General features: G+C 40.3%; 1 protein-coding gene across 1 annotated transcript in view; it reads right to left on the reverse strand.

Moving 5' to 3' along the window:
* Positions 1-25,234, reverse strand: part of nfic (nuclear factor I/C) — a 103,080-nt gene that overhangs the window by 69,852 nt on the left and 7,994 nt on the right. Inside the window, exons 2-4 of the mRNA XM_078285446.1 lie at positions 11,495-11,665; positions 7,414-7,590; positions 2,706-2,889 (exon numbers count right to left, since the gene is read on the reverse strand). Coding sequence (XP_078141572.1) covers positions 2,706-2,889; positions 7,414-7,590; positions 11,495-11,665 — 532 coding nt within the window. The remainder of the gene's footprint in view (positions 1-2,705; positions 2,890-7,413; positions 7,591-11,494; positions 11,666-25,234) is intronic.

The following is a 25,234-nucleotide window of genomic DNA, read 5'->3' on the forward strand; positions in this document are numbered from 1 at the left end:
ACACACACACACACAGGCACACACACACACACAATGGACCTAATTCATCCAATATTAATGTATGAGATAAAGAGGAAAATGTGTATAAAAATATGATGGAAATGTGATCACAGTAATGGAATCATGCAAAAGTATTTGGAATCAAGAGAAAGTGTGTGTGTGTGTGTGTGTGTGTGTGTGTGTGTGTGTGTGTGTGTGTGTGTGTGTGTGTGTGTGTGTGTGTTGGTCTGACAGGCTGATCAGTCTACTCTCCTTGTCCCTTTGGGCTCACTGGGTGGGATAGGGTCTGGCTGGGTGGGGTCTGGTTGTCCTGCTTGTGTGTGGTTACTCCTGTCTTGCTTCTGTGTCAGGAGGGTCAGCTCTCTCCTGTTCTCTCTGTCTGTCTTAAGCTCCCTCACTTCCTCTGTAAGGGCTGTCAGCATGGCTGTGAGGCTCTCTCTCTCGTTACCTGCAGCTCTCACCTCCACTCTCAGCGCATTTAGTTCTGCCCTGTAGTTGTTTCCCTCTTCTGTTTGTCTCTGCTGTGCTGCTGGTCTGTGGACTTAGTGACCAGCTCTCTTATGTGCACAAGCATCACCTCAAGTTGGGAGAATTTTTGTACTTCTGTGTGTGAGAGATCACATTCCATTAGTGGCTGGTTGTGTTTGGTGCAGCTGGGGCTACGGCTGCTGACTGTAGGTAAACTGTTATGGACACTGTTGATAGTTTTCTCCTGCTGTGCCATCTCCTTGATCTTGTAGAAGTCACTCTGGAATTGTCATAGACTACAGCTGCAGTTTTGTGGAGGTTAACAGTAGCGATGACTTGGGAGTCAGGGTAATCTTCCTCCTTATTCTTCAGTCTCCAGCCATTACAGAGACCTTCTCTCTTAACAGAGAGGTATATTGCATTCTGATGGCAGCGTGCCATGCAAGTGGTTGATCAGTGAAGAAAATCAGATTGCTGACGTCCCCGGCTTTATAAAGGTCTGCAAACAGAGTTTCTGGCTCCTCATTGAAAAGCTTCTGTTTGTAGGCTTTACGTGCATTGAGGATGGGTCTTCAGTCTGCTGCTGCTCTGTTGTCATATTGCAGTAAATTGGCTGTTGGTTTATGAATATGAAAATGCCCCTTGTCCAATGTAATTTGATTGCCTAGCTTTGTTAGCTTAGTTTAGCCTTGACTGATCTATCTAAACTTTGTTTTAGGTAAAAAAAAACAAAACATACAAAGGCTTCTAGGCAAGGATTACTCACATCAATGCTGATTACAGTTAAAGCTCAGTGCTGTGGTCTTTTGTTCACTTGCTAGTTGGCAGTTAGCTTGTTGACAGTTGGCAGTTTCCTTGTTCACAGTTGACAGTTAGCTGGTTAGCAAGGTCTTTTGCTTCTCGGTTTTTCTTTAGATCTCTTAAGCCATGCTGTTTTGCTGTATTAAATTTGAGATATTATTATTCCTGGTCACCTCTATTCCTGGTATGATCAAATGATTCTTCACTTATCTCATTTTAAACCAACAAAAACAAAAATACTCAATACTTAAAGATATTCAAGAACTCATGTTTTCCCTCTCCCTGCACTATTTTAGTCTCTATCTCTCTCTTTCTCTCTGTTTCCAGGCTGCTGCCATTCTCTTACTCTTTGTCTTGAACAATAAAATGCTGACTAGTTATTCTTCCCTTAACCTACTTCTCTCTCTCTCTCTCTCTCTCTCTCTCTCTCTCTCTCTCTGTGTGTGCATGGTGCATGCAGTGCCTTATCAAACAGCCAGGGCTGTGTGTGTGTGTGTGTGTGTGTGTGTGTGTGTGTGTGTGTATGTGAGAAGATAAGGTTGTGCGACGGAAGATAGATGAAAGGAAGGAAAGAGATGAAGGGGAAGTATGGAGCCTGGGAGTGTCACCCTGTAGTGAGAAAATGTATTTCAGGGTAACAAAGTATTAACTGATATACACAACATGCTACTGTGTGTATACCATGCATGAAGTGCGCAGTGGAGTTGCAATTTGCTTCAAATTGTGTAAGTAGATATAAATGTGTATATCTAGAGCCCTTTTTTGCGAGTGACAGCCCTAATCTGCGTGCGCGCTTCAGTTGTGATGTTGCAGAGAAACCCATCTATGACGTCTATATCATCTCTCCAGTCTGCATATTGATGACAGTAGAACCCATCAACTGTCAATATCTTTGTCAGTTGTTTCTTACTAACAATAACACAACATAATACCATCAAAATGTTATCAGTAGGCAATAATTATTACCTGAAGTAAAACTTGATTCACAAATCTCTACCTATTATACTTTGTCAAAAGCCTAATTCAACAAAATAATTTTGTAATCAAGAAAAATTCTGGCTAATTAAAATTATTATACAGTTTCTATTAAATTGTGGGCCCATGTTAATTATTTTTTTCTCACATGAATGATGAAATTGTGAACACAAAATAATGAAAGGGAACAAATTAACCAAATCAACCCTTGTATGAGCAGGGGTTACCCAGAAAAGAGGAACAGCATGATGGACAAAACCAAGTGCCAGCTTAATAAAAGAGGATTGACCCTGAATGTAATTGGTGACGACAAAATCACAATGGTGGAGCTGAGATGAATCATGTGTGGAAATGTGATTGGCCGCAGATTCAATGACCAGAACAAGTACAAAATAACAATTAACAACTCAAAAATGTGTGTACTCATGTGTGTGTGTGTATGTGCGCGCATGTGTGCGTACCTCTCTCTTGTACATAGTAAGCCAGGTAGAGGTCGAGCTCTTTGACGGAGACAGAGATGTGTCGAGGCTGGACACAGAGGACTGGGTTGGAGCACTGGCCTCCTTTTACCAGCCGCTCTCCATCTGTGCTTTCCAATGGGATTCCTTTAAACAGGATGACCATCACCAGGTCCAACCTCCACACCTAGGATAAGACAAAACATAACAGTGATTATCACTATGATTGAACATAATATAAAACTAACTCCAACCAGTAGGGGTATAACAATTTACCAATTCAAATAAATGCGCTGGGACTTGTGTCTAAGATACTGCTGCATTGATTCAAACAACTTCAATCGGGCAGAAGTGGAGAATCCCAGCTAACACTTTTTTATGTTAGCACCTTATAATGTCATTTATTCTGCATGTGTTTCGCTCCGTCCTAGTCCATATGCTTGTCTCTGCCAGTGTCAGCCCAGTGAAGGTTCATATCATATCCCCCTGCCCCTCGCTCAAAGAAAACAAACTTCCCCCTCCACTCTGCGCTCCTCTGACCATTGTTTTGTCAAGAATGAACAGAGAGCAAAATACAATACACCAAAATATAAATAAATACACCAAACACCTATAAATCACAAGTGTGGACCCAATTTGGGTTTTATAATAAAGACAGAAAACTTGATCAAAGTGTGGCAATATGCAAAACTTTCTGAGCAGCAGTGAAATATACACAAATAAATATACTTGCGACCCAATCTTCCGAGGTAAAAAGCTAGTCCACTGTTCCACTACCAGTAGGGAATCCACATCGCTCCTCCTGAATCTGAGGTTCGACAGGTTCGGTGAAAGTCTCCTTTCCAGCACCCTGGCATAGGCTTTCTCAGGGTAGTTGGAACAAACCCTCCGGTCCCCTTTTATGAAAATGGGGAGCACCACCCCTGTCTGCCAATCCAAGGGCATTGTTCCCGAAATCCACATAGAGCTTTCAGCATTTCAGGACAAATCTCATCCACCTCTGGCGCCTAGCCACTGAGAAGCTTTCTGACTACCCTAGTGACCTCTGCCAAGGAGATGGGCTCTGACCCCTTCCATAATCTTCCAGCTCTGCCTCCTGTCCTGAGACATGTCTATTGGGTTCGGGAGTTCCTGATCTCCTGACAGTATCCCCAGTTGAGGTAAGGTAAGTTGAGGTTTCCCCACCCGTGCTGAGAACAGCCTGTGTGATGTCCTGCCTTTCCAGAACCTGTCTGAGGCCGTCATCCTCCAGAGCATCTCCAAACTCCTCCCACACCCAGGCTTTCGCTCCTGCAACTACTGCAGCTGCAGCCTTTCTGGCCTGCTGGTACCTCTCTGCTGAGTCCGGAGTAGCCTGTGTCAACCAGGCCCAGAAGGCCTCCTTCCTCCTGATCCAACTCACCATCAGATGGTGATCAATTGATAGCTCAGTCCCTCTCTTCACCTGAGTGTCCAGAACATATGGCCTCAGGTCTGAAGAAAAAACTACAAAGTCAATCATCGACCTTTGGCCGAAGGTGGTCTGATACCATGTATGAGCCTCCTTGTGTTCGAACATGGTGTTTGTTATGTCCGTTCAAAAAGCTGTGATGGTGATACTGATTGGAATTGTTATGTAAACCTACTGTACAGCAAACCTACCAACTTATTTAACTTATTCTAAAGAAGCTGCACTTTTTTTTAATCTGTTTGCCTATTCTGAATAAGCGTTTTTATCTGTTAAGCTTTTATAAATAATCTGTTTTGATCTGTTAACATATTCTGAATGTTTTTTCATCTGTTAAACTATTCTGAATAAGCTGTGTTTATCTGTTAACATATTCTGAAAAAGCTGTTCTATCTAGACCAATGGTCTTCAACCGGGGGTCCGCGGAGGTACTGCAGGGGGTCCGCCAATTTTCGTCATAATAATTTATGTGAAAAATTTAAAAATGTATTTTAGACAAAAATAATAATATTGAGTAAACTCCAAGCATTAATAGGCAATAATAAGATACTTTTGACAAAAACGATTTACAAAATGAATGATTCCCATGCAACCACGGTGCGTGATGCAGAGCCTACACGTGACCAACCGCCATTGAAAAAAAATAGCTGGCTTGCTAGCAAGCTAAGTGTTGGCTAAAATGCAGTTCGATGCTAAAATAATTAATAACTAGCCTACTACTAGGTTAATATGTGAAGTAGAATGGATCGCTTTGTAACAGTAACTAGGCCTCGAGCTCGGGATCCTACCGTTACTCCTTCCACCTCGTCCGAGACCACAGGTGAACCTGCCCCAGCAGCACCTGCCCCAGCGGCAGAGGGTAAATGCAAAAGAGAGAAGTCCTGAAAATATTCAGAAACCTACCTAAAGTTTGGATTTACCTTCAAAGAAACTGAAGGGATTGAATTGCCGGTGTGTGTTGTTTGTTCGGCGACGCTCTCAAACGAAAGCATGAAGCCATCAAAGCTGCAGCGACACTTGGAGAAGAATCATGGCCACTTGCAAGATAAAACACTGGAACACTATCAGGCTCGTCTGAACTCTCTCCAATGCCAACAGACAATGATGAGAAAATCAGCGAAAGTTGGAGAGCTTGCTTTGAAAGCCTCATATCAAGTTGCTCTTCGCATTGCTCAATGTAAAAAACCATATACAATTGCAGAAGATTTGATATTGCCCGCGGCCAGTGATATGTGCAAGACAATGTTTGGGAATGATGAATATGTAAATAAACTGAAGACTATCCCCTTGTCAGACACAATGATTGCTTGGCGAATTGGTGAAATGGCATCTGATGTGAGGGTGCAATTAATCAAGAAACTAAAATTGGCGGAGGCATTTGCATTACAGTTGGATGAATCTGTGGACATGTCCAAGGACGCACAGCTCTTGGCATTTGTGTGTTTTGTTGACCAAAATGAAATGTGTGAGGAATTTTTGTTTTGTAAGAAGCTTCCTGAATGCACAACAAGTTCTGAAATTTTCAAAGTGATTGATTACTTTTTCAGAGAAAATGACATAATCTGGTCAAAATGTGTTGCGATTTGTACTGACGGTGTGCAAGCTATGACTGGTCAAAAAAGTGGACTGATTGCGCTTGTCAAAAATGTCGCCCCACAAGTTCTGTGGACTCATTGCATGTTACACAGAGAATATCTCGCTGCCAAAGAAATGAGTGCTGAATTTGCTGACGTTATGGACACTGTTGTGAAGGCTGTCAATTTTATTAAGAAGAGTGCCTTGCAAACGCGTCTCTTTGCTTCTCTCTGCGATGCTACGGGAGAGGAACATAATGCGCTCCTTTACCATTTTGAGGTCAGATGGCTTTCTCGTGGATCAGTATTGGCACGCGTGTTCGAGTTACGCACAGCTATCCACGAGTTTTTAGTTGGTCAAAACCGCGCGGAGCTGGCTGCGGATTTCAATGACAATGTCTGGGTCACTAAACTGGCATATCTGGCAGACGTTTTCTCAGAGTTGAACAGACTGAACGGTTCTATGCAGGGCCGCAATACACATGCCATTCAGCTGTATGACAAGATGGAAGGCTTTCTGAAGAAAACAAAAAGATGGAGAGAGTGAATCAGGAGAGGTAACATTTCCATGTTTCTGTCAATGGAGGAGTTGGCTGATTCTGCGGTGCGCTCGCCTGACATGAAACGTGCAATTGTTGGACGCTTGGAGGCACTCGAAAGTCAATTTGAAAAATACTTTTCTGAGGCTGAGTCCTGGAGAAGGGACAAGACATGGATACAGTTTCCATTCAAACACAATGCATCGGACGGCTCAAACTTGACAGCCTCTGAGGAAGATCAGCTGATTGACCTATCCACAGACAGTACGCATAAGAATGTGTATGAGTCAAGGCCTCTCATCCAGTTCTGGATCTATTGCCAGAAAGCCTTCCACCAGCTGACAGCAAAGGCAATGGTGAGCCTTTTGCCTTTTGCAACAACTTATCTTTGTGAAAGTGGATTCTCCTCCCTCACCTACCTGAAGAGTAAATACCGTTCAAGACTGCAGCCTGAGGATGATATGATGCTCTGCCTGACAACCTCCATCTCCCCCAGAATAGACAAGCTGTGTGCCACTCACCAGGGTCAGTCATCTCACTGAGGTAGGCCTATGTGTTATCCTGAAGCTAAAGTTAAGCTAAATGTTTCATTGTAAAAAAAAAAAAAAAATGTATAAGCCTCATCAATAATAATCATAATAATAATAATCAATAATAATGATGTATAAAGGTTTTAGCAACCGTAAGCATAATAACTGAGTATATAAATAGGTTAATACGGGATTATAAATATGTTATTATAGGCCAGGCTTAAAATGCAACACAATTTTATTTTTTTTAAATCTAGGGGATCCCTGCTCTGTTTCTCTATCGACCAAGGGGTCCTTGGGCTGAAAAAGGTTGAAGACCCCTGATCTAGACGACCAGTGTAGTATTGATCTATTCTACAATAAATACTGTATGTAATTAATCAAATAATGCATCATATCCACCATATCAGAAATGGATGACAATGAGTGGCTGATATCTGATTTTTAATAAAAGGACAATATCTGCTCCATGTACCATTCTAACCCTAAATTGTAGCCCCGAATCATATTCACCTGCTCAACTTCCAACATGTTTTGCTCCCTGGTGAAAACATAACTCTGGAACAAAACTTCTTAGACTAAATATCTAGCTAGGAGTAGTATTAACAGGGTTTAATTTACCTTGTCAGCTTGTCGGAGACAGTCAATGCGTCTCATCTTGCCTTTCTGGTCGGGGTTAGATAGGACGCAACACGCTGCCTTCTTCCCTGTGATTGACAGGACAAAGTCTTCTCTGCATTCAGGTCTGATGTCCTTTCTTAGCTTGGCCAAAAGACGGCTGGCCCACTTCTGTTTCACCTGGAAATAGAAAAACATTGAAAAGAAAAATCACTCAATAGCATACTGTTTTTGGATAAATATCTAAATTTGGTCTTTTTAATGCCTTCATGACTTTCATCATGATTTTAAAGATCAGACCAAATCCAACCTACAATTTTCAGTGTTAATAAGTGATTATTTTTCAGTAATACTTTTTTGGAGTTGACAAGCATTAACTGAGAGTTATTTGTCCAGTCACAGAGCTGATATGGCTCTGGGATAGCTGTTCAAAATTATCAAGTGTTAAAGGAATAGTTCACCCAAAAATGAAAATTCAGTCATTATCTACTCACCCCCATGCCAGTAGAAAATCGGATAAAGTTTGTTAGTCCATACAACAGTCCCGGAGCTTGCCAGCTGAAGTACGTTGCAGCGTTCTCCAAAACAACTGAAGCTGCTGGGAACCGGTCTTCAGACTTCAAAAAATAACGGAAAATAACCATAACATGGCTCCATGCAACTCTTCCAGCATAATCCAAGTCTCCTGAAGCCAAACGATCCCAAAGTGACTTGAAAAGGCCGACATTTACACCATTATATAGCTGAAATCGCGTCACGTTTGCACGCACCCCAGCCTAGATAGGTAAGACTCCTATATTAATGTTTGTCATAATAATAATGAAAAATGCCATAATATGTGCCATTTTAACTATAAACGCTGCATGTATTACACTGTGCACAATACATACAGAACAGAGACTAAAGTGGACATCAAGCATTAATATGGATGCTCACTTGTTGAATTTGATGATTAAATACAAAGGAATTGGTTTAAAACAGTATTTCTACCTATTTAAAATCTTGCGCTTTTATTTTGAAGGCTAAACGGCCAAACCGGAAGTCTTGTATCTGGTAATTGGAGCTAGTCTTACGTATCGAGGCCGGGGTGCACGATGACGTATTTTGAAAACAACAGGTAGAGTGGCTCAGCTAAATAATGGTGTAAATGTCGGTCTTCTCAAGTCACTTTGAGATCTGTTGGCTTCAAGAGAGTTGGATTATTCTGGAAGAGCTGCATGGAGCCATTTTATAGTTATTTTCCGTAATTTTTTAAGGTCTGAAGACAGGACCCCAGCAGCTTCAGTTGTTTTGGAGAACGCTGCAACGTACTTCAGCTGGCAAGCTCCGGGACTGTTGTATGGACTAACAAACCCGATTTTCTACTGGCATGGGGGTGAGTAGATAATGACTGAATTTTCATTTTTGGGTGAACTATTCCTTTAAATTAACTCTGATGGCTGTGGACTTATATACACACTAGCATAGTATTCATTTTTATACTCTCAGAGTTAAAGGAACAATCCGAAATATTTTACTGGCTCGTTGCACAAAATAATCATAATATATCAGCGGGGGATCGCAAGCAGTCTGGCCCATACTATGCTTTGGTGGAAATTATCCACACACCCCCTTGCGTTCGGAACTTCTTTAAGTTTCATTTGCGTAACCATGCAAGAATGTACTGCAACAAAGCCTCAAAAGCCAGACAAAGCCCACATTGACAAAGCCCGCACCAAAACCAGAGTGAACATTACTGCAGCATTTCAAAGGTAGAGGTAGCTTAGGACTCTGAAAAACTTAAAGACTGATGCAGAGTTGGCCTTACATTTGTTGGACGGGGAAGCAACCTATGATGTAGCTAACGTTAGCCACATAAGCTACATAGCAAACAGCTCCAGTGTATACAAATACATTTGATTAAAAAAAAAGGTCTTGCACATTTGCAGCAGGCGGGTCATGATTTTACTGTGGCAGCCCATCACAGTACAATATATAGGGGAAACACTGGTTAGCTCGCCACAGCTTCGCTGCACATAAATAGATATCTGTTAAGCAATATGCTCACAAACAACCTGTTGCTAGTAAGTGGCTAAAGGCTATTGGGACTTGTGGAGGACGACACACAATTGCCAATGTTGTTGTAGATCCTGTGGCTGCCGTTTGATGTTACTAAAGAGTCCATATTACTGATTGTTCCTTTAAATTAGCACTGATGATTTTGCTGTACTGGAACGGAGGAAAATCTAGTCTTTCTAAAGCTTAAGTATTGGGACAGAGAGCTAAACAATGTTAAAAGTTATTCTTTTAACACTGTTAGAGGCCAATAAAGACCCATAATCAAAACCAGCCAGCCTGTTCTTTCCATCTTTTGATGTGGAATCCATATTACACTGTAGGTGAGTGAGAAGACTTTCCTTAGCTCTTACCTACATATAACTGATTGTATGTCATTAGGTGGACATTTTCCTTACAATGCCCAGAGTGCACACATTTTTGCATGGTGGGTACAACCAGAATAGGATACCAACCATCTCCAGAGTTAAGAGGTTCAAATCCCTGTCTCACTATCTACCTAACCACTAGCAATGGGTATGAGTAGTCAAATCCCAGATTAGCTTTAATGGACATTGAGATCAACTTTTGACATCTGGATATTATTTCTTTAAGAATGGATAATACACAATAATTACTTCAATTATTTACTAACTTCAGTTACATAAAAAGCAAAGTCCTGACTAAAATACATTGGTCCCTTTTTAAAATCAAATCAAGTTTATTTATATAGCCCTTCATCACAAGCATGTCTCCAAGGACTTTACAGAGAACAAGCCTGCCTAGATCTAACTAATCAACAATCAATGATAAAACAAAATGATGCAATACAGTATGCAACAAAATAAGACACAAGGAAACAAAACAAAGCACAAGACACAAAGTAGATGGGTGGTGTGGATCATGTGGTTAGTTGGCTAGAAACTGAGTGATTTGTATGCTAGGGTGCTTGAGCCCATTTAAGCAGGTATGACTGATGGAGAGCCAACCCTCAAAATCACCACAGAGATACTGTATATTAACACTCTTTTTGAGGAATAATACTGTGCTAAATGAAAACTTTAGACTTAATATACATCTGGTATTAAAATGTGATCTGCGTCTGGATATGCTGTTTGAATAATGAACAATCTGATCATGCCGATTTCCATCTGGTCGTGTTGGATGTCTGCATTTTGTCTAATTTGTGATTGTCATTTTTTGCAAAGCAGGCAAGTAGAAGGGGAGGAGGCAAGAAAAACTGACGTGGCTCCTGTTGCTGTACAGCCTGGTCTTACTTTTCCTTTGTTTTCGGTGGTGATACTTCTACCCACGGTGATAACATTTCTACCTGCAGTGATGACACTTATATCCACAGTGATTATGTTTCTACCTGCGGTGATAACGTCTCTACCTGCGGTGATGACATTGCTACTTTCCTTGATGATGTTTCTACCTGCAGTGATGGCATCTGTACCTGTGGTGAAGATTTTACCTGAAGTGATGATTTGTGTCTTTGGTAATGACGTTTCTAACCATGGTGATGACGTTTCTACTTAAGTTGATGATGTTTCTACACACAGTGATGCCGTTTCTACACGTGGTGATGACATTTCTACCTGTGGCAGTGATGTTTCTACCCACGGTGATGACACTTATACCTGCAGTGATGGCGTTTCTACCCACGGTGATTCCGTTTCTGCCCGCGGTGATGACACTTATATCCACAGTGATGACATTTCTATCTGCGTTGATGACGTTTCTACTTGCGTTGATGTTTCTACCTGCATTGATGTTTTTACAAGCGGGAATGACATTTCTACATGAGGTTATGACGTTTCTACCTGCAACGATGATATTTCTACCCATCGCAGTGTGTGCTCTGTGCATTTACACCTTGCATTGACATGGGTTTTTCCCTCTGATCAGGCCTATTTACATTGCTACATTGCAAGACACTGGTGTGACTATTCAATTTGAATCAAAAATTCATGCCGCTATTCGATTTGTGAAACAAATCAAATTCAAAAGTCCCATCTCTACAATCCATCTATCTACTTATCCATCCCACCTCTGCTTTCTCCCCTAGGAGTTCGTCTTTGACAGCTCTCTCTTCTTCTTTAGTCATCCTTTTCTCGTGTTTTTTGAAGTACTTCCTTTTTCTGGCCTGGAGGTTGAACCAGGTGTAGGCGAAGGCACGGACCTGGGGCAGCAGGGCCTCAATGAACGGATGAAACTCATCCTATATGACAGATATAGATAGATAGATAGATTAACAGAGAGAGAGAGAGTGAGAGAGAGAGAGAGAGAGAGAGAGAGAGAGAGAGAGAAAGAGAGAGCTTCTTTAGCTATAGCTTCATTACTACTAATTTAACCAGGCACTTGAAGAAACAACATTTGAAGGAGTACAAGTTCTCACAGATAGTAGCTAGCGAGAAGTCTGCGCCCAGGCAGCAAACATTAGAAGATGCGCTGAAAAAACAAGATAAATTACACCACAACAGCAGAAAAAAGGAGAGAGAGGATTATTGAATTTATTGCCCTGGATGACCAGCCCCTCTTGGTGGTGGCAGTTTAATGGAGCATTTGGAGCGACTGCACAACAAGGTATGTGAACGCCTCTTTTGAACCATCTTTAGACAGCTGGCCCAGCGAAAAATGCCATAGTAGAGCTGCGATAGAATTAATAATAATACATTTCCACAAGCGTCCTTTATCCACCTTTTACCTGGTGCAATCATCTTTACACTGTGGGAGGGGGATCTGCGGGAACTGTATCTCATGGATGATTGTTGTTTGATATCATTTTAAAACTAGGCCATTTATACATCCAGTAGATTCTAAATGTTACTGTTAACAGTTTTGCTAGCTAAAGTGCTTGAATTGAAACAAAGTCTCCATTGACCTAACTTCTCCCTCACCTCAAGCAGAAGGCAAGTGACTGTTTGCCACAACTTCCATGCGCATCTTACGCACAGGTGATGGAACACTTGTTGTGGCGCAGATAGTTACCACGGTTACCATGGCATTTGTACCTGCATTTGTCTGGCTTCATTTTACACTGATTAAATTCTTTTGAGAGGTGGGTCAATGCTAGGATAACGTAGCCCTCCTTTTTACCGGCATGTCATGTTTACACAGAATTTTTAGCCAGGACAGATTCGGCTTTATGCCATTATAAATTATCTTTGTAAAGATGCCTTTGGATTGACTGAAAGATGTGACCAGTTTCACTCTAGAAATTTGGATTTCAGACGTCAGCCCCATGCCACTCCTGATTTGACCGCACACTGGATTGATTTGAGCTTTCACAAAGTGTTGAAAAGTAAACACTTCATTTAATTTATTTTTATTTATTTATTTTTATTTAACCTTTATTTAACCAGGTAATATCTCATTGAGATTAAAAGGAAATCTCTTTTACAAGAGCGACCTGGCCAAGAGGGCAGCATTGAACAGCAGTACAAAGTTACATACAAGGACAACATAACAGCATAACAAGAACAACAGTTAACACACACACATACATTTAAAACAGGTCAGGTAAATGAATGGCAGAGACACTGACCGATCAAGTTTTCCTCCAAGTCTTTTAACATTGATTTGAATTCTCCTAAAGAAATCAACTCAGACAAAAATTATGGATCAGTACTCGGCCAGTCACCTTCCACCCCTCCTGATCGACAAGCTGAACGACACAGAAAAGATGTAAGAAAATGTAAAAAAATAAATTAAAAAAAAGGCAAATATTTTACTAATATTTATACAATAATAAATATATGTATAATATTTATTAATTACAGTAAAACCACATTTATCCAAACCTCAGAGTTCCGAACTAGTCAACCGAACTGAACGAGGAAATGCAGTATTTGATGTCACTGAGCACCACCGTTGTGTAGCAATGCCTTCCCTCACCACCCCCTACAACTACCAATTATGGTATTTAATTTCTTTTTGATAGCAATTAAGACACCTTTTGTTTTGTTTGTGGCACAAGAATAAGAAATTACTTTCACCCTGTCCGGCAGTTCCAGCACTACGTGCTTGGACCCCTAATCAATAGGGGTGGAATAATAAAAGAGGGCGGAAGCTTACAATTAAAGTCCCCATGAAATGAACTCCAATTACTTTTACTTTCTGGAGTATCTTTAATGGTGACCTCATGCTGCACCAGTAGGTGTAAATATAAATTCCAACCAATAAAACCATCACAGATTTTTGAACAATCTTGCCCCTCCACCCCTCCCATCAAATAAAACTGCCTTTCTCTCCCTGACTGATATTGATTTGGTTTAGACTATTGGTTAATATTTGCAATGTTATTACAATTGAAGCACTGTATTGCTTTGCAACATATGACTCTTTCCTGTCATGCCAATAAAGCTGATTTGAATTTGATTTTGATTTTGAATTTGGTTTAGACTTTTGAATGACCCCTCACTGGTTTGGGCGGAGCACCCTGCAAACCAAGTGCTTGTGTACAGCAATTTGACAAGCATTCCAATACAATTTGTGAAAAAGTAAGCAAGGCTACAATCCAGGCCTGAAGCATAGATCAACAAAATAAATAAGTAAATAGATCAGGGGGAGGACATAGCCCAGCTCAATGGTTGGCTGAACAGCGGCAAAAGTAGCAGTAGCCTCAAGGATAACAAAGTAACAGTGAGGACCCCAAAACATAAAAATAAAAGCGCAACTGATGTCTTCTTTGTGAAGCCAGCACTAAATCAAGCTCATTCTATCTATTTACATCATCCTCATCATTCACGATGATGATGATCATAATCGTCATCATCATCGTCACCACCACCATCATCAACTAAACGTTTCCTATAGAAGATTTAAACAAATTACAGTATATAGTAACCATGTCAAAGTATACAGGTTTTTAAGTGAGTAGAGATCATAGTAGTCCTGCTAAAACAGCGACAACTTAATGTTTACTTAGATACAGTCTTTTATAGATAAGGACACCATGCTATAGAGAAAAAAAAGGGGGGGCGTAGGATACACCGTTGTGTATAGTCTTCTAATTCAGCAAGACGGTTGGTTGTACTTTTGATATTGTCCATATTTGCGTCAATCATTTTCTGAAGATCAGCCTATATTATCAGTACTGCCGGACAGGGTCTTAAAAGACTGAGCTAGGTTGGTGACCTCATTGTCAATGGGAGATATTAGATTTTAGTTTCAATGGCTAAATTCAAGAAGTCTGATGAATAATTAACTCTAAATGGCTTCCACTTGACTGGATAAATGAGTAACGTTACCTTACGTTGCGTTAAATTAAAGTTAAATTAAAGTTAAAGTGTTTCCATCTCAAGTCGTGACGTTTTTCATATAAATCTTGCACACCACTTCATCTAAATTTGCTGGCTCTCCTTTTTCATTAGGTCGATATCCAAAATGCTGCCAAATTACAGCAGTGGATTTTTGTTTTTGGGTGAAACATTGTTATTCTTTCTCCGACCACACGAGCAACTCGGTTATACACTGTGAATGGAAAAACAAAAATGACCATGAAACCACCCAGCCCTAGCCTGGAATCTTGGTTGCAGAATGATAAATGGGGGAACATGCGCGCATCTATATTGTATTAAGAAAATCTGATTGGGATCGCTGTGGATGACGTTCACATCACATACAAATGGTAAACACTGCTCTCATGTGCTAAGCTACGTAACATTGTTTGCCAGCTAACCTAGTGGTGCACTGTGTCTACATCATATGATTCGTTGTTCTAATTGGTTTGAATATTTACATAATGCAAGCCAGTGAGCCAGTGTCACTATTCCAAAAGAATTACTTAGCTGGAATGATGGTAATTATTAAGAATCCGCACTACAGACATTGTCAGTTGGTCGATAGTAACAGGGTTGCTCAGCGCTGTGAATGTAAAAGCTCCAACTGCAACCAGCAGATGTTTTGTAAATACGACGATAAAATACTTGTGTCAGTTAAGGCGTCTGGTTTAATAAGTCCCAGGGCAAGAATACATTTGTTGTTTTGGTTCTGGGCTGGAAAAGTCTAAGAATTGCTGATCTAAAGTAAAGACAAACACTTATGAACATACTGACAATGACCATTGATTAATCCAAAGCTTTACCTTAGAAAATTAACTACAAAGGTGAGCGGGCTAATCAACTAATAGCACATTACAATGGCTTTTCCAAAATTCACATACCTTTCACTGCACAGTTTAACTGTGCAGTGAATGTATATATGCAGTACTGATCACTGTAATTTCCAAGAGACTGAATTTTTTTTTTCACAGGGAAAGGTATTACAGATGGCCTCAAATACAAGGTATTCTTGTCAGGTTCAAATTTCCTGGCCTAATTTAAGGTTGCACATCATAGAAAAATGTTCCTTACATTCAAGTAAAGCAAATACTAAGTGTTAGCATCTCCATAAAAATAATTTCATCGGTTAATACTGTTAAAGGACTCTGACGACAAAGGACAAATGTAAAGCTCTCTGCAGCCAGTAAAAATAAATGGATTTTTGAGAATTTTACAGCTGTCAATCTGTTCCCTCAATTAAGATATTAACCATGTCTTCTTTAAACAGTCCTAATTAAATAGCTTTATAAATACAAGAAAATTACTTTAATCTTACAAACCAGAAGACCAGTCACCGGTCTGTCACTGGACATAGTCACTGTCAGGGATGATGAGTGGTGGATTAATAGGATTACTGTACTTTTTATTAGGTATGTAATGTAATCTTCAAGAGTTCAACACTGCCTCAGAAAACAAGATGCTAAAATCTGATGAGAAAGTTCATTGAACAGGTAAAACAGGAGTAATCTATAATCTGTAATAGATTACATTATGAGAGTAATTTTTCCAACCATAGCGGTCAGGTGTAATTTAAGGTCACAGCCAACAGTGCTACTGGCTCACTGCCTGGCCAACAGTAACACAATCACACTCGCACACACACACACACACACACACACACACAGACACACACACAGGCCTGCAGTCTATTAGCTCTTTCTAAAAGCAATGTGAGTGCAGTAAGGTTAAAGCTGAGTGGAGAGACATTAAAAGGTCTAGCCTACATGAAGAAAATTATGAAAATATGCACTTCATATTGATATGTTGTATTCAAAGTATTTCACCTGCTTTAGTCATATTAATCACAGCCTTTATCATACTGGTTCTGAATTACTGGGCTGACAAAGCAGCAACATCAAACACCTCCATCACTCAAAATATTTCAGAATTAAGTCAAGCAATTTAAAGATCCAGTTCAATGATTTTAATTTGTCAGGAACAGCTCAGTTTCTACTGCCATTAGGCCTAGATCCTGGGGGGTGTCACTTTTTCAGTTTTTGATAGTTTATCTAGCTTTTGTAGCCCTAAGTAGCCCATGCTTTAGAAAAGAGGTGAAAACAGCAACATAGCTGGAATGTGTGGATATTGATTAATATGATTATGTCTCAATGGAATCTCCACATAGCACAAATTAGTTTCAGGATTGGTTATATGGTCTGATATCGTTTATTGCAGGTTTAAAGTCCATAGTAAAATTGGTGGCAAAGTAAATTATTTTTCCTACTGTGAAACTACTGTAAAGTCTACTGTGTAAATATTTTTTCCATACCATGTTAATTTACTTTACACCATGGATGATTATATCACTTTACTGCTGGGCTCCAGAGTGCAACCATTTAGTTGCATTTTGCGACTAAATGGTTGCAGAGATGGTGCGACTAAAATTTGTAACTAGGAGCACCAGTGCAACTTGCAAACATGCCACCCCCCCTACCTTTTTTAAAATTATTATTATCATTGTATATCACGTTAATTTCGTACATCACATTGATCACTGGGAGGAAAATAATTAATGTCTGCTGAGAGAGAGAGAGAGAGAGAGAGAGAGAGAGAGAGAGACTAGAGTGTGGAGCTATATTTCTATACTGTGCGTGAGTTTTGTCTAGTTGGTAAGAGTGAGACGAACAATGAAAAGAACAATCGATTCATTTAAAGAAAAGACCTTCCTGGTGCCAATTTGTTGAGGAGGGGGACAAATCAGATGAAGAGTCAACAGCAGGTGATTGCGTGAAAAAGACAAACACATACGCTTTCCGACATGAATGGCTCACACAAATACGTGGCTGAGATACTGCAACAAGCACAGATCCTGTACAGGTCCACGGCGCGTGTTCAGTTCAGTTCAAATTCAAGTAAATGCATTGAAGCATTGCCACACAAATTAAGTTAAATTACCTAATGCCACTAACTACTTAAATACCACAAGGTAATAACGTTACCGTTAAAGTTTGTAGGGGAGCAGAAGCCAAGTTATCAAGTTACTGTTTACAAATCCCGTTCATGAAGCAACAGATGACTGACTGACTGCCTGCCTGACTGACTAAATGACTGCCTGACCTGAATATGCCTCTTAATGATCTGGCTCTTGATCAGTGTGACCAAACAGTTGCGGGGAAAACTAAGTTTGCTGATTTTACCACAAACTTTATATAGCCTATTTAAATACTGTTTTTAAAATAAAACAGCTCATTCTTATTTCTGTGAAGTCCTGTATTTATTACCAAAGCATTGATCAGTAACAATTAAGGTGGAAAAAATATGAACGTCTTGTGCTAAATGTCGATGGTCGATGATAAGGTAGTGCTCCAAAATTTGGGCTGATGCTCTCAAAGATTTACGCACCAGTGCTCCTAGTGGACAAAGTTAGTCTGGAGCCCTGCTTTATTGAGACACATGATGAGAGCAACCAGAGACTGCAGACTGTCCAACAACTGCTAAAATGCTAGTAACAACAGAAAGCTTGAAAAATGCTTATTAGCTTCAGGGTTACCACTTGTTAACAACCCATTAAATTTTATGTATTGCTGTTGTCAAAAATCACTTTTTTTTAGGCCATTCATCTCATTCACACAAAACGTAATGTGGGCCATCTTGGGACCATCCTCCATAAAAGTTGCATAAAGATAATTGATAGGCCAAATGGTTTGGCTTTTATCAACCTTTGAACTTTTAACGGAACACAGCCCAACACAAGATTGGTCATAACTAATTGACAAAACCAAAATTTGAAACACATGTTGAAGCAACACTGCTTGAGCACACCCACAAAAGCATTTTGAGTTCTAGGCCTACACCTAGTGGGTGCTACAAATGCAAAAAGTTTATATCTTATTCTTATTATTATTCTATCTTTATGACATTTTCTTGATTTGGACATGATCCTACATCAATCATGCCTACACCTACATCAATCACGTCTCCAAGTCGTGATTGATTGATCTTGATCGCATTAATAGGACATGTAGCCTATAGCCCATAGTCACTTTTTTTGGACTGTGACCAAATTGCGCATGTGTCTAGTTCACCATGTGAAGGTAAAAGTTAATTTTAGTCATACTGGGCTAGATTAGGTGGTTATTCTTACCAATGTCTGACAATGTGGTGCGCATTTTCAATTACGCACATGTCAACCAATGAAGGTACCTTGATTTAATATTGCATAACCAACATCAGGCTCTTGCCAAATAGGTACACAAACTTCTGTGTTTTTGTGTAAACCAAACCGGTACGCTATTCCGCACAGCTTCCAAGTTTCTACAGTGCAAATCATCAGGAATACAGGAGACAGACGGTGACATCCTGGAGACACATTGGACACAGCGGTTCACACAGCTCCATCCGAACACTCCAGGCCAGGGGAGCAACAATTGCATGCATTGTCTTGTCTCCTTCTTTCCAACAGGTTTCCCAATAGTAAAGCCTGAATCATGCCATTTTGTAATTGTAATAGACATAGGCATATGGCTGTGACAAACAATATGATGTGGTAGAGCACAGTCATGGCTGTAGTTGTTTTGATGACATTTTAAAGTGGCGGGAAACAAGTTATTTTTATGTCTAGCCTATATCCCATTTCCACAATTCTCTCTGTATAATCAAACTAAGTGCTTCAGTCATGTAAACGGGATTATACTGGGGAGTTGTCAGTTTATGCAATCATGTAAACAGCTTAATCAGATTATTGCCTTAATTGCAGTATTGGCAATAGTCACATTATTGTGCGCATGTAAACGTAGTCAATGTTGCCCTCCTAAACTGTAAGTTACAGAAAAAAAACGTGATTTTTTAAAAATGACATATTAGTAAACAGACAAAAAATCATATCGATATCTTGAAAATTGAGCATACAGTAATCAAAATGTCCAGCAGCAAATACTTTGATAAATTGACAATGTGACAGGTTCAACATAGTTTGATCAATCTTTATCAAACGAAAGACAAATTATGTCTGTATGTAATCTCAAAATGACCTCAGTAAAGCCATGTTTAAATGTATTAATGCAGGGCACTAATACAGTTATAATATTCTTTCTGAGGATTTCAACATAGGTGGGACTTATCCCTTTGTTTTGTTTCACCACACTGGCACACCAAAGTGGAAGTTGGCGGAGTGGTTAAGCACAGATCTTCAGAGCACAAGATAATGAGTTCATGTCACAGACCTACCGCCAGTCATGAATAGCAAACTAACAAAAAACAGGTAATACTGTCAGGATGATGTGTAAGGGATCATTTTGAAGTTTACTGAAAGAGTAAATCAACACCAAATCACATTGTGCAGAAAACGAATCAAAGCCAACTCAAAGCAGGTGTTTGGCATCATCTGTCAAAGACAAAATACCTGATTACCTGAATACCTGACATCACTGATTGGGGTGGGGCCAAAAGTGCAACACGCTTTAAAGTTTCAACCCACAGAGAGCAGTGCAGCAGCAATTTTCTACCCCATGTGATTTAGTATTGATTCATCTGTCAATAGAGAGCACTATAAAGTTGTATGTGGTTGTATGTGGAAACTACACCAGTGTCAAAATGGCACCACCGTGACAACTCTAACCCGTCTGTTCCGTATTTTAGCCATATAAATGTATATAAATGCCACTATTTTTCTTACTGTGGTCATTTATCACCATGTCAGTAAACAAAATAGATAAATAAACATAAACCAATGTTGCTTAAATAAATGTTGGAGAAGCTTCTATTTGGCAACGGTACGCCCACACCACACTACACATTAGTATCCTAGGCTACACTACACTACAAGTTACTTACGGTACAACTTCAGCTGGTTGGGAAAAAAAAGCAAAACTAGTTAACTGTGCTCACTTACCCATATGTAAAATGCAGATAGGCTCAACACAACGGGCAGACCGCGGACGGAACGGAGTTAACGGCAATATACTCAATATATATACATATATATAAATATATATAATTATAATATATAATAATATATAAAAAGTCGCTAGAAGTGGCCAGATGACATCATACGCTACTTTGCATATCAATATAACCTACAGGCCCCGCTTTCAGCGGAGGGAGGGGGGCAACACTGTGTGTGGGAAGCGTTGTGATCATCAGACCTCTCTGGATTAGACAAGCAAGCAAACCGGCATCAGCCGTACCAATTTATTGCCAAATGCTTTGGGATTCAACACATTAACACTGTTCCCCAAGGTCAGAAAAAGTCGCCAGATTTGTCACTAGTATAAATGCCTTATTTTATATTTTAATTAATTTATCACGGTATCCACGGTATTGCAAAATCCATATCATGTTGTTGACGATGACACTGGTATACCGCCCACCCCTAATGTCTCTCTGTCTACCTTCCGTAATGATTTGTCTGTCTGTCTTTTCAAAGTGTGATTGGACCCTGCAATCGCCACTTGTTATATATTTCTAACTGCGAAAATGAAGGATTGTATGTTCCTCTATGGGTTGAGAAAAATCTACAACCCTTGGGCTTATGAAACCCTTTCAAAACCCAAAAACAAGCCTGTTTTTCTTAGTTCCTGAAATGTTTTTCATCTGACAGCGACAATATATTGTAATTGTGTATTACACACACACTGTACTAAGACACTACTGAAGCGTCCCAAAGCAAGAAGTGATTGATGGGTGGATGGATGGATGAATGGATAATACAAAATAGAAAATATCAAAAGTGAATCTACAATATTTCACTTGACACAACAAATGAGAACTAAAGCAAGTGCAGTCAGTCACTGCAAACCATGGAAGTGGTGTATGTTTGAATTGAGCTATTAAAATAGAGAGAATCTCACCATGCAGCCTGTTGGAGCTGAGAGGCTTGGGATGAACTGATGCAAAACTTGAGCAGACATCTGATGTGATGTGATGTGATGTGATGTGACAGGCTCTATTAACCAGCAGAGCCTTCAGTCTGATCAACTACTCCCCTCTCCCCTCCACCTCTCCTGTCAGTCATTCTGGCCCATGTCAAGTTGAAGGGAGCTGCTCCAGTTAAAGCCTCGTCCCCATTTCTACTTCCTGACACCAATAAACAAGACTCCTCAAAACTCCTAAAAGTCTGTAGCCTCATTAGGCTGCTGTCAACAGCGATGTACACATCAACTGTCCAGTTTTGAAACTGATGGAGAAGATGTGTAAATGTCCAATCAGGACGCACATTGGCTCTGTTCACTTCATTCATTGATAAAGCAATGACACAGTCAAGCTTTTTCCAAACATGATCTCACACAAATACATGAAATGAACATGAACTCTGAAACACAGATTTAGGTGCTGTGGACACAGATTATTACCACGTATTGAATTACGTTCCTCCACCACGAATTGAATTACGTATCTCCACCACAAAATTAATTACATTCCTCCACCACATATTGGTTTCTGTGACAATAACACAAATTGGACATGGCATTTTCAGCTTAAGGTTGGGTAACGGTTAGGCTAAGTTTAGGCAATTGGGGGCGTGCTGGTGGCTCAGTGATCTAAGACGTGTACCACGTAAACGCAACGTTCTGGGTTCCAATCCGGCCCAAGATCTTTGTCATCCCTCTCTCCCAATCTTTACTGTCTCTCTCCATTTATAACTGTCTAATAAAGGTGAAAATGCCCAACAAAATAATCTTAGAAGGTTTAGGCAAGTAAAACAACTTGGTTAAGGTTAGGGATAGGCTTTGGCCATGGTTAAATAAGAAAAACTTAGCTAAAAATTAAAATGTAACTCATGGTAGAAATGTCCTTCGTAAACGCCGGGAATTGAAACCCAGTCGCCAGCATTGAAGGCAAAGTAAGCGGCCAAAACCACTGGTTAATTTTGAAGCCAATAGGGAAGTGGTGGCATGAAGCAATTCCTCTAACGTCCGCTAGGGGCTGGCTCCAAAAAGACTCCAAACCCGGCCCAACTCCATGCAAGTCAGTGGGACCACAACCCAACTTCTTGCTAAAATTATAAAGTCAATACATTTTTTCGACATGAGGTTATGGCCTCAGTATTTCAATTCTTCTAATGTGTGTCCTTTCAAAATAATTGTGTCATTAACAGGATATAGCGGATATAATACAGGGTTGTTTCCATAGTGAGTGACAGGTCGCCTGTCCAGTGATCGACAAATCACAAAAGTACTACAGCGCCTCCAGTTTCTCAGGAGGCTGAAACAATTCTCACTAACTTCTACCGGTGCACCGTTGAAAGCACCTTAACGGATTGCATTAGTTTGGTATGGACAAGCTAAAAGAGAAAGACCGTAAGGCTATACAAAAGATTGTCAAAACTGCTCAATAACTTACAAACTCTGTTCTTCCACCCATTGACATCTACCACAGTCATTGCCTGAGCAAGGCAAACAACATCATCAAGGATTCCTCCCACCCTGCACACACCTGCCATCAAGCAAGCGGTACTGCAGCGTACGAACAAGGACCTTAAAGGATAAGGCTGGTGTTTTTTAATGCATTGCTTACCATCAACAAATCCTATGAAAATAACAAAATCAACAATGCGTTTGCTCTACTCCCATTACTTTCTGACTTCCCACGTACCGTTTTTAGCCGTCAACCCGTAATTGGCTCCAATTGTAAGCTAAAAACCTTGAAATACAGCTCACAAAGACATAGTTTCAATTTTAAAAATCGCTAACTGTTACCACGAAAAGTCAGACTGTTGTAGTTATTACCAAATCAAATTCAAATGGGAACAAATTCTTCATTACGCCGGGGACTATTTTCGGTGCTATGGAACTACTTTCCTGAGATCGCAAAGTGTTTACAGCCGGCTTATTAAGTTGTTTGAGGAAAAAGTCGGCTGGCCCGGTGCATCGTGATGATGAAATATGCTGCCCAGAGCAACGGCATGGTTCTTTGACACAAAATCATTGCTGATTTTGTTGGTAAGCAATGCATTAAAAAACACCAGCCTTATCCTTTAAACCAGGGGTCTCAAACTCAATTTACCTGGGGGCCGCTGGAGGCAGCGTCTGGGTGAGGCTGGGCCGCATCAGGTATTCCACAAGAAAAGCTTTGTTAAAAAAATTCCAATCTTCTCAAATGTCTTTATTTTTATTTTTTAACACAAAATAAGATTTAAACGTCTTTATTAACAGTTCTTTAACCTCAATGGGTTCTTCTGAATATGAATTGTCTTTCTTTTCTTTTTCCTGTGACAGCAGCACGGCGGTCGGCGGATAATAGCCCAGTAGCAGTCTCCTTTGTTTTTGCGCTCGATGTTCATGTCTTTCATGATGACATGAACACCATGGCATTTGTAGATGGTAGAAAGTACCGGGATAGCGAGCGCAAAAAGGCGACTGCTCCCGGAGTGTTATCCGCCGTGCTGTTGTTACAGCAAAAAGAAGCGGAAATGACACCGTGCTGTTGTTGTTGTTGTAAACGTAGTCATAGAAACAAAAAAAACAAATGACATCATATAGAAATATATGTAGTGTTCATCGTGTGAGGCAATGCAAATAGCGCGATGCAAATAAAAAATAATGACCCACAAATAACGGTGCGACCCTATAATTGGTCCGGGTTACCGGGGACTGTTATCGCCGACGGACAGGTGTCGCTATGTGACTGCAGACTACATTAGGCTACATTGAGTTCCTTACTTTTCTTTTATCCCGCCGCGTACGCATCACTTTGATTTATTTTGTCAGAGAGAGACATATATACGTATAATGTCCCACTGGGCAGCAACTTAAAAAACTTTTTTTTGGAAGTGTTGTGAACGCAGCGCGCTGGGACGAATGTCCGCGTGTGCCCAATAGAAACGAGGCAGCCAGCCAGGCACGGAAGAAAACTCTCCATGGCAACGCTGCTGTAACTTTCACTCATTGAGAAATGTTTCTCTGCTTGCGTCAAGCCCGGTCGATGTCCCACCCCCGAGAGCCATATACCCCACCGTGATTGGTAGGTTCGTTCAGCTCCGCACACAATACTGTAAAGTGCCATCCATATAAAACTCGCGGGCCGCACTAACATTAAACTTTCATATTAAGGTGGGGGCCACAAAATATCGTCTCGCGGGCCGCAATTGGCCCGCGGGCCGCGAGTTTGAGACCCATGCTTTAAACTTTAAGGACAGCTTCTTCCCCCAAGCCATTCATATGCTCAATAACAAATAGCTGGACTAATGCACTCACACTACTGCACTGTGTAGACTGCACCGTATCTTGCACTTTATTAGTATTATTTTGTGTTATTATGACTCATTGAGTGTGTTGTGTGCGACCATACATATGTCTGTGTTGCTGTTTTGCACCCCCGCCAGACACTGATACCACGTTCATGTTATGTTGGATTTACTGTAAATATGAGCTGCCAACTAGGAAAAAAAAACATTTAAAGGAAATTTTATGTAGGCTCTGATAGCTCTCACTTGGTGTCACAAATTGCAAAAGTGTATCAACACAGGCAGCAAACAGCAGCGAAACCACTTATGTCGGCAGTCCAATAGAAATTATCAGTTATATTCA

The sequence above is a fragment of the Centroberyx gerrardi genome, chromosome 9 (assembly GCF_048128805.1).
Source record: "Centroberyx gerrardi isolate f3 chromosome 9, fCenGer3.hap1.cur.20231027, whole genome shotgun sequence".
NCBI lineage: Eukaryota > Metazoa > Chordata > Actinopteri > Beryciformes > Berycidae > Centroberyx > Centroberyx gerrardi.